General features: G+C 39.3%; 1 protein-coding gene and 1 non-coding gene across 2 annotated transcripts; one reads left to right on the top strand and one right to left on the bottom strand.

Annotated features, from left to right (window-relative positions):
• Positions 1 to 6,337: 6,337 nt before the first annotated feature.
• Positions 6,338 to 6,997, bottom strand: LOC125369849. Its single transcript, XM_048373122.1, has 2 exons — positions 6,703 to 6,997; positions 6,338 to 6,522 (listed from the first exon to the last, which is right to left on the bottom strand). The coding sequence occupies exons 1-2, from the start codon at positions 6,995 to 6,997 to the stop codon at positions 6,338 to 6,340; spliced, it is 480 nt and encodes a 159-aa protein (XP_048229079.1).
• Positions 6,998 to 9,846: 2,849 nt separating this feature from the next.
• On the top strand, positions 9,847 to 9,953 carry LOC112534434. The gene has a single exon (XR_003078722.1). It is a non-coding gene; the product is annotated as a small nucleolar RNA R71 (small nucleolar RNA).
• Positions 9,954 to 15,493: the final 5,540 nt, after the last annotated feature.

The raw sequence follows: 15,493 nt of genomic DNA, 5'->3' as shown, positions 1-15,493 counted from the left end.
TCGAATTCAATTTAGAATCCGCTCATGGGCAATCGCAATTAGTAATTAATATAATCTCTACCTTCACTAAACTCCAACTAGCTTAGGTCCCATTGGGTTTGCTTTTTTCCTTTGAATGTTTCGCGAAATCCTTTCAGATTGTTTGATATTTAATTAATCACTTTGCTTGCATTTAGTAATAGAATAGCAACTTCATCGATTTGTTAAGGTTAGATAACAAAAAGATGCTACAATAGTTCTAGGATCACCCTTTCCCGAGAATACGACCTTGATACTCGCTATTAGGGATAGTCTGCATCGTTAGGTTCACTGCCTTAGATTGTAGCTATATAAATAGCTTATCAAGTTTTTGGCGTCGTTGCCGTCGAAATTTTTGTGTGAACTAAAGTGAATTTGTGTTTATGTTAATCTAGCCATTTTTATTTTTTGTCTTTTCATTTATTTTTATTCTTTATTATTTTATTCATTCCTTGTTCTTTAGTTGCTGCCTTTTTATTTCAGGTAGTTTATGACCATGAGCTCTAATCCTACTCCTGTAGACTCTCTTGCTGAACCAGAGCGATCCCTCCGTCTTTTGAGGAAGCGTATGCAAGAAGAAGAGGAGGCGCGGATAGAGATTGAAGCCCCTGTAAATAGACTAGCGGGGATGGGAGACAACAACCAGGCTGCGGATGAAACCAAGACAATATATGCGTTTGCTAGACCTTCTCTTGAGGGGACACAGACGAGTATATTGCGACCACCAGTGGCGGACAATAACTTCAAAATAAAGCTGAACGTGATACAAATGGTCCAAAATAGTGTATAATTTGGGGGACTACCGAGCGAGGACCCAAACGCTCACATCGCCAACTTCTTGGAGATCTGCGACACCTTCAAAGTAATGGAACAAGTGATGATGCCATTCGGTTGAGGCTGTTTCCTTTTTCTTTGAGGGACCGAGCGAAAAGATGGTTGCAGTCACTCCCAGCCAACACTATTACGACATGGAGATCGTTGGCTGAGAAGTTTTTATATAAGTACTTTCCTCCTACTAAAACTGCTAGATTGAGAAATGATATATCTTCTTTTATGCAGTTCGATGCAGTCTAGCACTAATGGCGAGTATCAAGGTCGTATTCCTCGGGAAAGTGAAAGCCTAGAGTTACTCCTTTGTTCTTCGTTATATTAACCTAAAATGAGTGATGAATACTTTCTAAACTAACTAATAGCTACAATCTAAGTTCTAGGGGAGATGCAAGAGTAATTGATAACTAAAATAACTAAGGCAAGAGAGCAAACCCACAAGGAACCTAAACTAGTTGGCAATCAAATAAAAGATAAAGGATTGTTGAGTCTAATTATGCTGCCCGTGGATGAATTCTTAACCGAATTCAGTTTCTCTCTCGAGATAACCGAATTCCTAAATCTAATAACCTAAAGTTGGAATCTCTTTCTAACGATTGATTCTTAAATTAGCATTAAGCTTTAATCTGCCTCTATTAAGCTTTATTAATTCTTAATCCAGCTAGTTAATTATCCTTATCTCTAAGCGATTATTAACCAGTTCTTGCTATTCAAAATTCCAATTGCCAAATGGACTTCTCAATCACACAAAGCAATCTAAACACATAATTCACAACGTCTCATGAACAATGCATTATCTTATTAATACTGAGAGCAAGAAGAATATAAAACTAATCCAAACAATCCAACAATATAATACTAAGCCAACATAGTAAAGAAATCCCAATGGATTTAATCAATCTAGCTAATCATGTTCATTATCAAAATACACAAGAATTCAATTACAACAATGAGTAAAGGTAGAGAAACCCTGATTACACCCTTGGATGAGAGTAAACAGCCCTAATTCCTCTTGCTTGAATTGAATCAATTCTTGTTCCTCTTGCTCGATTTGAAAACCAATCAACAAACCTCGCCCAATCTTCAATCTTTGAAAGGAATCCGATTGAAACCTTGATCCAAGTCTCCTTTTCCCTTGGTTCCAGCTCAGAAAACCCTTAGAGAGAGAAATATTAGGATTTGGGACATTCTCCCCCGCTCTCTTATTTTCTTTCTTCCTCTCTTCTTTCTTTTAACTAAGTCCCCCTGTCGCCGCCAACACGGCCGTGTCCCCGGCCGTGTTGGGAACATGGTTTGGTGTTCCTGGCCATGTTACTCTCTATGGTTGTGCTCCATAAGATCTACTTCTTCTTTGATGTTTGACACGGCCGTGTTGGTGGCCGTGTTAGGAACACGGCCAGTGTTGAAACCAACACGGCAATGTTCAGCTTCCTCATGCTCGTACTTAGCTTGTTTCGGCAGTTTCGGCGTCCAATTATGCTCAAATTCTTCCCTTTATCATCCTTTGACTTCTTTTGGACCTAATGCACACAAACAGACGCATAGGGTGAGTGTTGGGACCAATTCACATCCAAATATTCATAAAATCAATCTTAAAAACCCCATTTAGATGTGTGTATTTTATGCACATCAGACCTTCTACAGCAATTTGAACCTTGCTACTAGGCAGATGGTAGATGCTGCAGCAGGTAGGGCCCTGAACAGTAAGACACCGGAGCAGGCGCAAAATCTGATAGAGGAGATGGCCATGAACAACTACCAGTGGCAATCCTCTAGGAGTCGGCCAGTCAAGCAGGGAGAACCAGCTAGACTCTATAGCAGCCTTGGCAGCTCAAGTGGAGCTTCTGACCAAGAAATTAGACTAGCTTCAAATGCCGATTCATGCAGGCCAGATAAGCTGTGAGTTTTGCAGTGGCCCGTACTACGATGCAAACTGTAATCCGGGAGGTATGTTTGCTTCACCTTTTAATTCTTCATCTTCTATTGTTTCTGCTGACCTTGAACAGGTAGACTATATGGGTAATGCACCTAAACAACATAACAACCCGTACAACAATGCATACAACCTCGGTTGGCGAAATCATCCCAACTTCAGTTGAAGGAATAACAATAGCCAGGGACCACCCGATTTTCAGAGGTTGCATCAGCAACAGCTATAGCCACAAGCTGGTCCACACCAACTACCTCCACCTCAGGAGAAGAAGCCTAAATCTCAAGGAGTTGGTGATGAAATTTGTGTCCTCCACCGACAACAGATTTCAGTAGACGGACAGCACACTTAGGAACTAGCAGGCCTTCATTCAGAATTTAGAGACTCAAATAGGCCAGATTTTTAGGATGTTGACTAAGAGGCAGCCAGGGACTCTGCCTAGCACTACAGAGCCCAACCTGAGGGAGCATGTGAACGCAATCATGTTACGGTTAGGTAAATTTCTTCTTAGTCCTTCTTCTGTTTCTAACACTAATGCTGATGCGCAGGTAGATTCAAGCAGGGAAGTTGAAGCTACCAAGGCAAAGGCAGTAGAGAAGGAAGAGGCAAAGGAGATTCCATTGAGGAAATACCAGCATAAAATCTCGTACCCTGCTAGATTAAAGTAGGCCCAAGTTGAGCAGCAGTTTGGTAAATTTTTGGATATTTTTAAACAACTGCATATAAATTTACCTTTTGTTAAAGTTATTTCACAGATACCTCGGTATGCGAAGTTGTTAAAGGAAATTCTTAACAACAAGAGGAAGTTTGAAGAATCGACGTGCATGATGTTAAACGAGGAATGTTCAGCAATTTTCCAGAACAAGTTACCAGAAAAGTGATATGATCTAGGGAGTTTTACTATTCCTTGTGTTATAGGTAACTTATCTGTCAATGATGCCTTAGCTGAATTAGGGGCTAGAATTAATATAATATCGTATAGCCTGTTTGTAAAATTAGGGCTAGGAGAGACCAAACCCACTAGGATGACTATACAATTAGCTGATAGATTTGTTATTGTAGAGAATGTACTGGTAAAAGTAAATAAATTTATATTTCCTGTCGATTTTATGATCTTAGACATGGACGGTGAGAGTGGTGTGCCCTTAATTCTAGGAAGACCTTCTCTTGTAACATCTAGGGCAATGATAAATGTTTGTGATGGAAAGTTAAAACTTAGGGTAGGGGATGACACTGTCACCTTTGACTTGCATAATCCCATAAGCTAGTCTTTAGATCATAATAATGCTATATATGATCTTAAAGTAATTGACGATGATATTGAGACACAGTTGCAGGAAGTGTTAGTTGAAGACCCTCCACATGTCACTTTGCCAAGGGGAGAAAAGCATGAGCTGTCAAATGAGGAAGTGTTGGAGCAGCTTGAATTTATGTTAGCAAACGAGCCAAACATAAATACTGATGAGTTTACTGTGATTGACAGGATAGGTGTGTAGAAGTTGAGGCCATCACTTAAGGAACTGCTGGTTCTCGATTGGAAAGAGCTTCCACAGCATCTTGACTATGCACATATGGATGAGGATAACAGGCTGCCTATCATTCCAGCAGCAGATTTGATAACTGAGGTGAGGGAAAGGACATTGCCCACTAGAGGAAGTGCCTAAAAGTGGCTGCTTGGAGGACTGTTGACATTTTGAGGACCGATAACCTGGCAGCCAAATCGCAGTAGATGTCAAACCCACACATGAAGGGAGTTATCACCGAGTCTGGCTAAATGACTCGAGAACTAAAAAGAAGCGCTTTTGGAAGGCATTCCCATATTTAGCTTTATGTTTTTCTTTTTATTTTATCAATCGTTTGCATGTTTGATGGTAGTTAGAGCACTTATTTAGTGACTAAACCTAATTTTATGAATCTAGGGTTTTAATAACTTAATTCAGATTTTTAGTGATTGGTGAAGATGAAGTTCCCTGTTTGATACATTTTTACTTGAATTATAGGCTAAATGTGTACGTATGTGTGTTGAATGCAGGTAGGCAGTGTGGCGGTTCGAGATGTCGAAGAAAAGCTTGGATTTTAGTGGTTCACCACGGTTTCTGTAGGCATCACGGGTTGGATCCCCAGGTCGTGTTGATCAGCACGGCCCGAGTCCTACCCGTGATGAACATGCACATAAAGAGTTTGAAAAATCAGCCGTCCAACACAGCTTCTGAGGCCACCACAGGCTGCAACACCAGGCTGTGCCGGTTAGCACGGCCATGCCCTAGCCCGTGATGGGCATGTACGTAGCTCACACTCAAAATCGGTCGCCCACCACAGCTTTCAAAGGCACCACGTGTGGCAACACCAGGCCGTGCTGACCAGCACGGCCATGCCGTCGCCCGTGGTGAACTAGCACATGGAGGAAGCTTCAGGGTTCAGCATGGGCCGAGTAATAAGCAAGCCATTTTAAACCTTTTCTAACTTTTCCCTCTCTAAAGTCTAAGGTGCTTTTTCTCCTTCTTCTCAATTTTTCTTACTTGTGACGACAATTTCAACTAAGTTTCTTCGCCTTTCGCTTTTATTTGGTTAAATTTAATTTTTCTTTTATGTATTATTTAATTATTTAGGACATTTTAATTTGCTCTAGTAGTTGTCAATATTTATTGCTTTAGTTGGTTTATTATTTTGTTTTATTTTATTTTTGTTTACACTGCTTAAGTTTGATTTGGATTAGATTTAGTTCAGATTAGTTGCTGTATTTGTGTGATTTTGAATAATGAAATGCTAAGTGTGGGGTTCAGTAGCAGTAAAGTTAATTTGTGGCATTCTATTCTGAAAAATTAATAGCATAAATTCTCTTTATTTGGTGCGTAATAATGTGGGCTGGAATGTCATTTTGAATTGGTTTTCTGTAAAAAATTGAGGCTTTAGTCTTAGTTTTAAGTCTAAAATTTCATGTTAATCAAATTATAGCCGTTATGCTGCTAAATTTTCAACGTAATTTATGTTAACTTGATTTCTTGTTTGAATACTAATGATTGACTGTATTAGGCAATATGAGGCACCGAGATCAATCTCATCGAAAGCAACCGCAATGCGCTGCTACTACCATGATTTGCCTTGGAAAACTGCGTAAAACTCGGAGAGAAGAGGAGAGAAACGGAAAGCCAAAAGAGTAAAATGAAAGAATGAACCTGTTTGTATAGGAAAGGGCGTGCATAGGTGGGTGCATAGGCCGTGCTCCATGCACTGGGCAGTGCAACGGGCCGTGCCACGTTCACTAGGCCATGCAACGATCCATAATGCTTTGTGCACGTGCCCTTGCTCGTGCATCGAGCCTATTTTTAGCTCCGAAACTCTCCGAAAACCTGTAGAAAATGAAACACGCGACCCAAGGCATCCCAAATATGCAAAATCAACCCAAAAATAACCAACAAAGGAAAAAGTTTAGCAATCAAACTGAATAAACTAACACTAAACAGTTTAAAAAATATGAAGATGAACAAAGTAAAAAATCAACTAAGTAAAAGGAAATGCTTCTTTTTGTTCTCGAGTCGTATAGCTAGGCTCTGAAATGGATCATCCGTGCAAATAGAGAACCATGTCAACTCGCTGCTCAATCTCCAACGAGTTTCCATGATACAATTTGAGCCTATGTCCATTGACCTTGAAATCACCCTTCTCAGGATGATGAAGCTCGACCGTGCCATATAGGAAAACCTGCTTGACCACGAATGGCCCCGACCATCGACTCCTGAGCTTCCCTGGAAACAAACGAGGATGTGAGTTATATAGCAATACTTTATCTCCAATCTGAAACCCCTTGGAACCTTTGAGCCTCTAATCATGCCACTTCTTCATCCTAGCCATGTAAATTGAAGAGTTTTCATATGCCTGCTGATGCCACTCCTCCAATTCACTCAGCTGCCACTGTCTCTCCTTACTTATAGAATCAACATCAAAATTGCAAGTTTTAAGGGCCCAAAGAGTCCTATGCTCTAATTCAACACGTAAATGACAAGACTTCCCATACACAAGCTTATAGGGCATAAAACCTATGGAAGTCCTATATGCAGTCCTAAATTCCCATAATGTATAATCCAGTTTCAAAGCCCAATCCTTCCTACTCACACCTACAGTTCTCTCTAAAATGCCTTTTAAACCCCTATTAGTAACCTCAACTTGCCCACTGGTGTGTGGGTGATAAGAGTAGAGAACTGCTATATCACACCATAGCATCTGAGTGCCTTTTCCAATTAAGCGTTGTAGAAATATGTTCGCCTGTCACTAATTAACGCTCTAGGTGTGCCAAACCTAGCAATTAACTTCTTAAGGAACCTGCAAACAACTCTAGCATTATCAGTAGGTAAAGCCTGTGCCTCAGGCCACTTGGAGAAATACTCAACAGCCACAAAAATATACTTATTGCTATAGGAAAAGGGGAAGGGTCCCATGAAGTCAATACCCCAAACATCAAATATCTCAACAGCCTGCATACTAGTTTGGGGCATTTCATCATGGGTAGAGATGTTACCTGAGCGCTGACAAGCATTGCAAACCTAAACAAATGTCCTAGCATCTTAGAAGATAGTTGGCCAATAAAAACCTACATCCAGCACCTTCCTAGCAGTATGGTTTGCCGCTTGATGGCCTCCTACGGGTCCCTCATGACAATGCCTCAAAATCTGGAGACTCTCTTCACCATAAACACATCGGCGAATGACCTGGTCTGCACACACTCGATATAGGAAGGGGTCTTCCCAAATGTAGTATTTCAAATCAGTAAAGAATTTCTTCTTTTGCTGATAAGTCATACCCTTTGGTAAGACCCTAGCCACAAGGTAGTTAGCATAATCAGAAAACCAAAGGAGAATCAGAATATAACTTTAATGAATACAAGTGCTCCTCTGGAAATCGATCATTTATCGTGCTCTCATCAAGTGCTTCCAAGCTCGGATTCTCCAGTCTGGATAAGTGATCTACTGCCAAATTTTTTGCGCCCTTCTTATCTCTGATCTCAATGTCGAACTCTTGCAACAATGAAATCCATCTAATCAATCTCGGCTTAGCATCATGCTTATTAAACAAATACCTCAAAGCTGAATGGTTAGTGAAGATGATGATGGTCTTTGATAAGACGAGGTATGATATGAATTTATCGAAGGCATAAGTAACAGCTAACAACTCCTTCTCTGTAGTAGTGTAATGCTCCTGGGCTCCTGTCAAAGTATTGCTAGTATAATACATGGGTTGGAATTTCCTATCAAACCTCTGTCCAAGTACAACTCCAACTGCATAATCACTAGCATCGCACATAAGCTCGAAAGAAGACTTTACCTTTTGCACTTCTGACCTATCAAGAGAAAGAAAAGGGTCAGTAGAACAGCTAGGCTTAGTAGCCAACAAACTAGCGAGCTGCTCCAACACTTGTTCATTGGAAAGCTCCTCCTCATCTCCTTATAATGCTACCTGCAAAGGATCATCAAGCAATATTTCCAGCAAATGAGACTCAACCATATCATCCAGAATATCCATGAAGAACACAACATCATCATAATCTAAAGAATGTCTCATAGTAGTAGCTAAGTCAAAGGTAATAGTCTCATCATCTACCCTAAGCTGAAGCTTTCCATCACAAACATCTATAACAGCCCTAGATGTTGTAAGAAAAGGTCTACCTAGGATCAAAGGCACAAGACTCTCACCTTCCATGTCCATAACTACAAAATCAACAAGAAAAATAAACTTGTCTACCTTAACAAGCACATCCTTAATAATACCCCTAGGAATCTTAACAGTCCTATCAGCTAACTGAATGCTCATCCTAGTGGGCTTAGGTTCACTCAAACCTAACTTATCAAACAAACTAGTGGGCATTAAATTAATACTAGCTCCTAAATCAGCCAATGCACCACTAATAGGCAAATCACCAATAATGCAGGGAACATTAAAACTCCCTGGATCTCTTCTTTTTAGTGGCAGCTTGTTCTGAAGAATAGCTGAACACTCCTCATTCAGAGTCACTAGTCCCAAATCCTCCAGCTTCCTTTTGTTGCTCAAAATTTCCTTTAAGAACTTGGCTTACTTCGGCATTTGTGAAATAGCCTCAACAAAAGGTAGGTTAATACGCAGTTGTTTAAACAAGTCAAGGAACTTACCAAACTGCTTATCAACCTTCTCCTGCTTAAGTCAAGCAGGGTAGGGGACTGGTGGCTGGTACTCTCTCACAGGGCTCTTCTGCCTGTCTTCCACTTTCTCTACTTCTATCACCTCAGGCTCTGGCTCATTCCTAGTTGCCTCATCCTGCATAGAAACATCATCATCATCAGCTACTGGTAAAATGCTAGATAACTGCTTCCCTGAGCGCAAGGTGATACCCTTGCAATGCTCCCTCGGGTTTGACTCTGTAGTGCTGGGGAGCGCTCTTTGTTGCCTCTCAGATAATATCTTAGAAATCTGCCCAATCTGACTCTTTAAGTTATGAATGGATGCTTGCTGATTTCTAAGAGCACTGTCAGTCTGTTGGAACCTTATCTCAGTAGACGTGACAAACTTCATCATCAGCTCCTCTAAGTTAGATTTCTTCTACCGGTGGAGGAAGTCAGAATGGTCCAGTCACTGGCCGTGCGCCTCCGAAAGCTTGGTGTATCCTGGGTGTTGTTATTTCTCTAACCGAAGTTTGGATAATTACGCCATCCTGGGTTGTAAGTGTTGTTGTACAGGTTCCCTTGCTGCCTCGGGCTATTGCCCATATAATCTACCTACTCAAGGTTAGTGGATAAAATAGAAGAGGAAGAAGGAACAAAAGTACTAGCAAATAAACCTCCCGCATTATAGTTTGCACTGAAATGCGTGCCACCACAAAACTCACAGCTACTCTAAGCTGCATGGGCTGCATCTGGAGCTGGTCGATCTTCTTAGCCAATAGCTCCACCTGAGCTGCCAAGGCTGCTGTAGAATCCAACCGATTGACCACTCCCTGCCTCACTGGTCGGCTCTTAGAAGACTGCCACTAATAATTCTTCATGGTTATGTCCTCGATCAAGTTTTGAGCCTGCTCGGGCGTCTTAACCTGCATCTAGACTGGTAGATCGTGGTGTGGACAGCATCTTAACAAGTCTTTGTACCTCTCCCAGGCATCATACATGCTCTCGTCATCCATCTACATAAAAGAAGAAATGTCATTCCTTAATTTAGCAGTTTTAGTTGGAGGAAAGTACTTATAAAGAAATTTTTGAGCCAAAGAATTCCAAGTAGGTGATAGTATTCGGTGGAAAGGACTGCAGCCATCTCTTTGCTCTATCTCTCAAAGAAAATGGAAACAACCTCAGTCGAATGGCATTGATAGGTCATAAATAGTTATATTTATTGTGTTTAATTCCTTTGCAATTTGATTGAATAATGTACTTAATTGTGGAAATTCTGCTTATTCTGACTTAGGTGATGAAATATCAAGGATGGAGAAAAATCCAGCCTAAAGACGTGTTTTAAGTCATCATTTATCAAAAACCAAGTCTTTTGGAGGAAGTGCAGAAATCTGTGCAAAAGACTACTGTCAACAAGGCATGACCATGCCTTGCGTCCCATGAGCTGCTAAAAGATGCGAAGGAGAGCTTCAAAATTTTTAGAGTTTTCATTGTGGTGGACCTATCCCTAGTTAATCTTTTCTATTTTTGGAAGTGTTGGATTAATAGAACTTTCTTCCATGTATTTAGGGTTTTAATTTATTTAGATCACTTTTAATCTTATCCTTTCTTGTATGGATAAGATTAAATAGGAAGCTTATTTCTCTTTGATAAGGATTCTATTAGGGTTTAGGGTTTTACTTCCTATATAAGGACGACTGGAAGTACCTTTAAACATTCATATTCTTATTCTTCTTCTACTATATAAAATTCTTGTGAATTCTTACTCCACCATGAGTGGCTAAGTTCTTAGTTTCTAATTCAAGAGTGAATAAATTCCAATTGTGATTTTGTGAGGCTTTGTGCTTAACAGAATTCTTCTTTAATTCAAGTATTCTTTATTTCTTGTTCTGATTATTTATGAATTATTGATATTGATTGAACTGACGACTCAACTTTGATATTGATTTTTCTATTGCTAAACTTTGAGTTTGTGATCCGTAATTGTCATGAACGATTGACACAAGTAGCAAGGAGCTGGCTCATGTGTGTGTGATTACGGCTTATTCGAATTACATAGCTTGCATGATAGGCTCTAGGGAAATAAAGGAACAATGTTATTTTAATTGCAGTTATCTCAATTAAATTAATGTTGGTTTAGTCATTCTCATTATTCTTAATGCTATCATTAAGTTGATATGGAACGCTATCGTGCCTAGTTGACTAATGATAAGTCTTGATTTGGATGTTGGGTTTGAGTCAATTGTATTAGGAGAATTACACTTATTGCAGCTTTTTCGAATAAGTAGACTAAGTACTTGAATAGAAGAATTGATATTTTAGCCTATGATCATGATTACAATTGGATGGGATTAGCACTCTTGAATTGGAAATTTGTTAAGATTGATTTTTATTTACTTTAATATTCAGCCTTCATTATTTTCTGCTTATTTATAATTTTGATTCAAACATTCAAAATCTCCCCTTTTATTTTACTTTAAGAAGCTATCCACATTGGTTCCCTTGGGATTCGACCTGATTTCACTATTTCTACAAGTTAGTTTAGGAAAATCAGTAATTTATTTTGAAGGGCTTCGACAACCCATTCAAATTTGGTGCCGTTGCCGGGGAACCTATTTTAGTTTCTCATTGATTAATTTATTTGTTTATGACTCGTTCTTCTCAAGATATTGATTTGCAGTTTAATCCTGAAATTGAGAAGATAGCGCGCCGATTAAGAAAGGAGAGTAAGCAAAGAAAAAGTTATCTCATAGAGGAGTTGGAAATAGATTTGGCTATTGGTGACACGTCTATCTTTTAAGAAGTTACAGAAAACATGGCGAACAGAACTCTCAGAGAGCTAGCTGCACCGGATTTAAATCAACAACCTTTATGCATTACATTTCCTAATATTGCAATTGATTTTAAATTAAAATCTGGTTTAATTCACTTACTCCCTTCTTTTCGTGGATGTGCAGGTGAAGATCCTCATAAACACTTGAAAGAATTCCATATTGTATGCTCCGGAATGAAACCATATGGTGTGACCGAAGAGCAAATAAATCTTAGAGCTTTTCCCTTTTCTTTGAAGGATAAAGCAAAAGATTGGCTCTATTATCTACCTTCCGGTTCAATAACAACATGGAACAAAATGAAAAGATTGTTCTTAGACAAGTTTTTCCCTGCAACAAGAGCTGTCAACATCAGAAAAGAAATTTGTGGCATAACACAGTTCACTGGAGAAACGTTGTATGAGTATTACGAAAGGTTCAAGCAATTGTGTGCTAAATGCCCACATCATCAAATCTCTCTGCAACTCCTAATCCAATATTTCTATGAAGGATTATTGCCAATGGATAGGAGTATGATTAATGCAGCAAGTGGTGGAGCTTTGGTAAATAAGACGCCTGAAGAAGCCAAGCAATTAATTTCAAACATGGCCGAAAATTCTCAGCAATTTGGTACAAGGGCTGATGGAGCCACAAGGCGAGTTAATGAGGTAAGCACTAAAAATCTTGAAAATCAAATTTCTGATTTAACTACTTTGGTTCGTCAAATGGCTGTAGGGCAATTACAAATGGTAAAAGTCTGTGGAATATGTTCGTTACAAGGACATCCCAACGATATGTGTCCAACATTGCAACAAGACTCCATGTAAGAAGCTAATGCTCTAGGCGGATTTACTGGTCAATCTCAAAGGAAGTATGACCCTTTTTCTAATCATTACAATCCTGGATGGAGAGATCACCCGAATTTGAGCTATAGGAACCAAGGAGGACAACAAAAGTATCCTTCCCAGAATTTTAATATACAACCTCAAGCTTCTAATTCAGGTATGTCCTTGGAAGATATCGTTAAAAATCTTGCTAACAATAATCTTCAATTTCAACAGGAAACAAGGTCAAGCATTCAGAATTTAGGCAATCAAATAACTCAATTGGCTACGTCAGTTAGTAAATTGGAGGCCCAAAATTCTAGAAAACTACCTTCACAACCAGAAATAAATCCAAAGGAGAACGTTAGTGCAATTTCTCTAAGAAGTGGAAAGGAGATTCCTTCAGGCTCGATTCCACTTAAGGAAAAGTGAACTTAGCAAGGAAAATGAAGAAGAAGCTTCTTCCAAGACATCACGTAGGGTAAAATTTGATCCTCCCCTATCTCTTTCATCTCACACTCCAATGCCTCCTTTTCCTAGCAGATTAGCAAAACCAAAAGAAGATGAGCAAGAAAATGAGATCTTGGATACATTTAGGAAGGTGGAGATAAATATCCCATTATTGGATGCTATCAAACAAATCCCTAAATATGCAAAGTTCTTGAAGGAATTGTGCACCAACAAAAGAAGAATGAAGGAAAAGGAGAAAGTAGTGGTAAGTACGAATGTGTCAGCAATCTTACAAAAGAATATGCCAGAAAAATGCAAAGATCCAGGTATGTTTTCATTACCTTGTGTTATTGGTAATACGAAAATTGAGCGTGCCATGTTAGATTTGGGAGCTTTCATTAATGTCATGCCATTTTCTATTTATCAAGATTTAAAACTAAATGACTTGCAAAAAACTAGTGTAGTGATTCAATTAGCTGATCGTTCTTTCATTCATCCCCTTGGAGTTGTTAAAGATGTTTTGGTGTAGGTTAATGAGCTCATATTTCCTGTCGACTTTTACATTTTGGAAATGGATGGTAATTCTTCATCAAAATCAGCTTCGATTTTGTTAGGACGACCATTCATGAAAACTGCCAAAACAAAGATCAATGTAGATGAGGGTACTCTCTCCGTAGAGTTTGGTGGAGAGATTGTTAAATTTAATATTTTTGATGCAATTAAATACCCTAATGATGTACATTCTCTTTGTCATATTGATGTAATTGATCCAATTGTGCAGGAAGTTTTTGCAGAAGAAAGTGTTGGTGACGAACTGGAATTAGATGAAAATTCCAATTTTGAAGGAAATGATTATAAGATTGGTGAAGAAGAACTATTCTCAGCAACAATATCTGAACCTACAAATCTCAATGCTGAGATATCTAATACTAATGACAAAATGTTACCTTCAATTGTGCAGGCACCAAAACTAGAGCTGAAAGCCTTACCGAATCACCTAAAATATATGTATTTAGATAACAAGGAAACATTGTCTATTATCATCTCAAAAGGACTAACAATGAAACAGGAAGGAAGATTGAAGCTTTGAAGGAATACAAGGTTGCAATTGGTTGGACGTTGGCTGACATAAAAGGCATTAGTCCATCAATTTGCATGCACAGGATTTTGCTAGAGGATGATGCTAAACCATCAAGGGAACCACAAAGAAGACTAAACCCAGCCATGAAAGAAGTTGTCATGAAAGAGATACTCAAACTATTAGATGCAAGTATAATCTACCCAATCTCAAACAGTAAATGGGTAAGTCCAATTCATGTTGTCCCTAAGAAAACTGGAATGACTGTGGTAAGGAATTCAGATAATGCACTTGTACCAATACAAAACCAACTCAAACAATTCAACAATATAATATCAAGCCAACATAGTAAAGAAATCCCAATGGATTAAATCAGTCTAGCTAAACATGTTCATGTTTAAAACAATCTAGGAAATCAATTACAATGAAAGAATAATAAAAATAAAACATGTACACCCTTTTCTCTCGAATTGGATGAACAGCTCCAAATCTGGATCTACACTTTGATTAATCTCCCAAACTGCCTCTTGAATTGCTTCCACTATGGTTTTGCACTCGGAATCTTGCGATTCCGGGATTCTTACTCCCCGCAACTCTCTCTCGCACTCAATACTGTGCAGAAAACCGAACTAGCCGCTAGGGCTCTATGTCACTTCTTTCTCCCCTCTCTCCCAAAAGAACTCAAAATTGCCTATATAATTGATTCAGCATGGCCGGAGTCCAGTCATGATGATTCAAGACGGCCGAGTCCAGTCAGATGATTCAAAGACGGCCGAGTCCGTGCAAAGGTTGAATCTGTGGAGTCTGCCAGGCCGACTCCTTCCAAGCCGTGCCCAAGTCAGGCCGAGCCACCACAGTCGCGGCCGGAGGCCGTGGTGGCTATGGAAGTCGTGCTGAAATGGCACAATTTGGGATAGCCTCTTGGTAATTCAGCACGGCCGGAGTCCAGGCCGTGCTCAACCCTCGGGGTGCTAGTTCTCACCCAATTTGATGGATTTTGGTCAGTAATCACACGTATTTCCCTCGATTATTGATGGTGTCCTTCGAAAATGACCTGAAACGAGAAAGGAAATAAAAGACAGGTGATTCTAGCATAAAACGGGATAATCATGCATAAAAATGTAAACAATCGGGCATGAAAACATGTGTAGTATGATGCTTATCAAATTACCCCACACTTAAGCTATTGCTTGTCCTCAAGCAATTAACAACTCGCCCCATAAAACTACAGTTAGCAATTCCTTTCAGTTTATGCCCCTAGGCCACAACAGAGAGTATTCAACACATCTCAAAGGATACTCAATCATAAATCAAATTACAAATCATTAACAAAGAATGGAAATAATATTAATGCATGAGTAACTTAAATGACAACTTAACACAAACATCATGAACCAATACCTCACAGGGATTACTCAAATCGCTCA

The sequence above is a fragment of the Ricinus communis genome, chromosome 4 (genome assembly GCF_019578655.1).
Source record: "Ricinus communis isolate WT05 ecotype wild-type chromosome 4, ASM1957865v1, whole genome shotgun sequence".
NCBI classification, from domain to species: Eukaryota; Viridiplantae; Streptophyta; class Magnoliopsida; order Malpighiales; family Euphorbiaceae; genus Ricinus; species Ricinus communis.
The sequence above is the reverse complement of the archived record's forward strand: the minus strand, read 5'-3'. Positions and strand labels throughout refer to the sequence as shown.

Coding starts and splice junctions, on each gene's coding strand:
- LOC125369849 (XM_048373122.1), bottom strand. CDS start 6,997: ATGCTATGGTGTGATATAGCAGTTCTCTACTCTTATCACCCACACACC. Junction 6,523..6,702: donor TTTTGATGTTGATTCTATAA/GTAAGGAGAGAC, acceptor GTTTGTTTCCAG/GGAAGCTCAGGAGTCGATGG.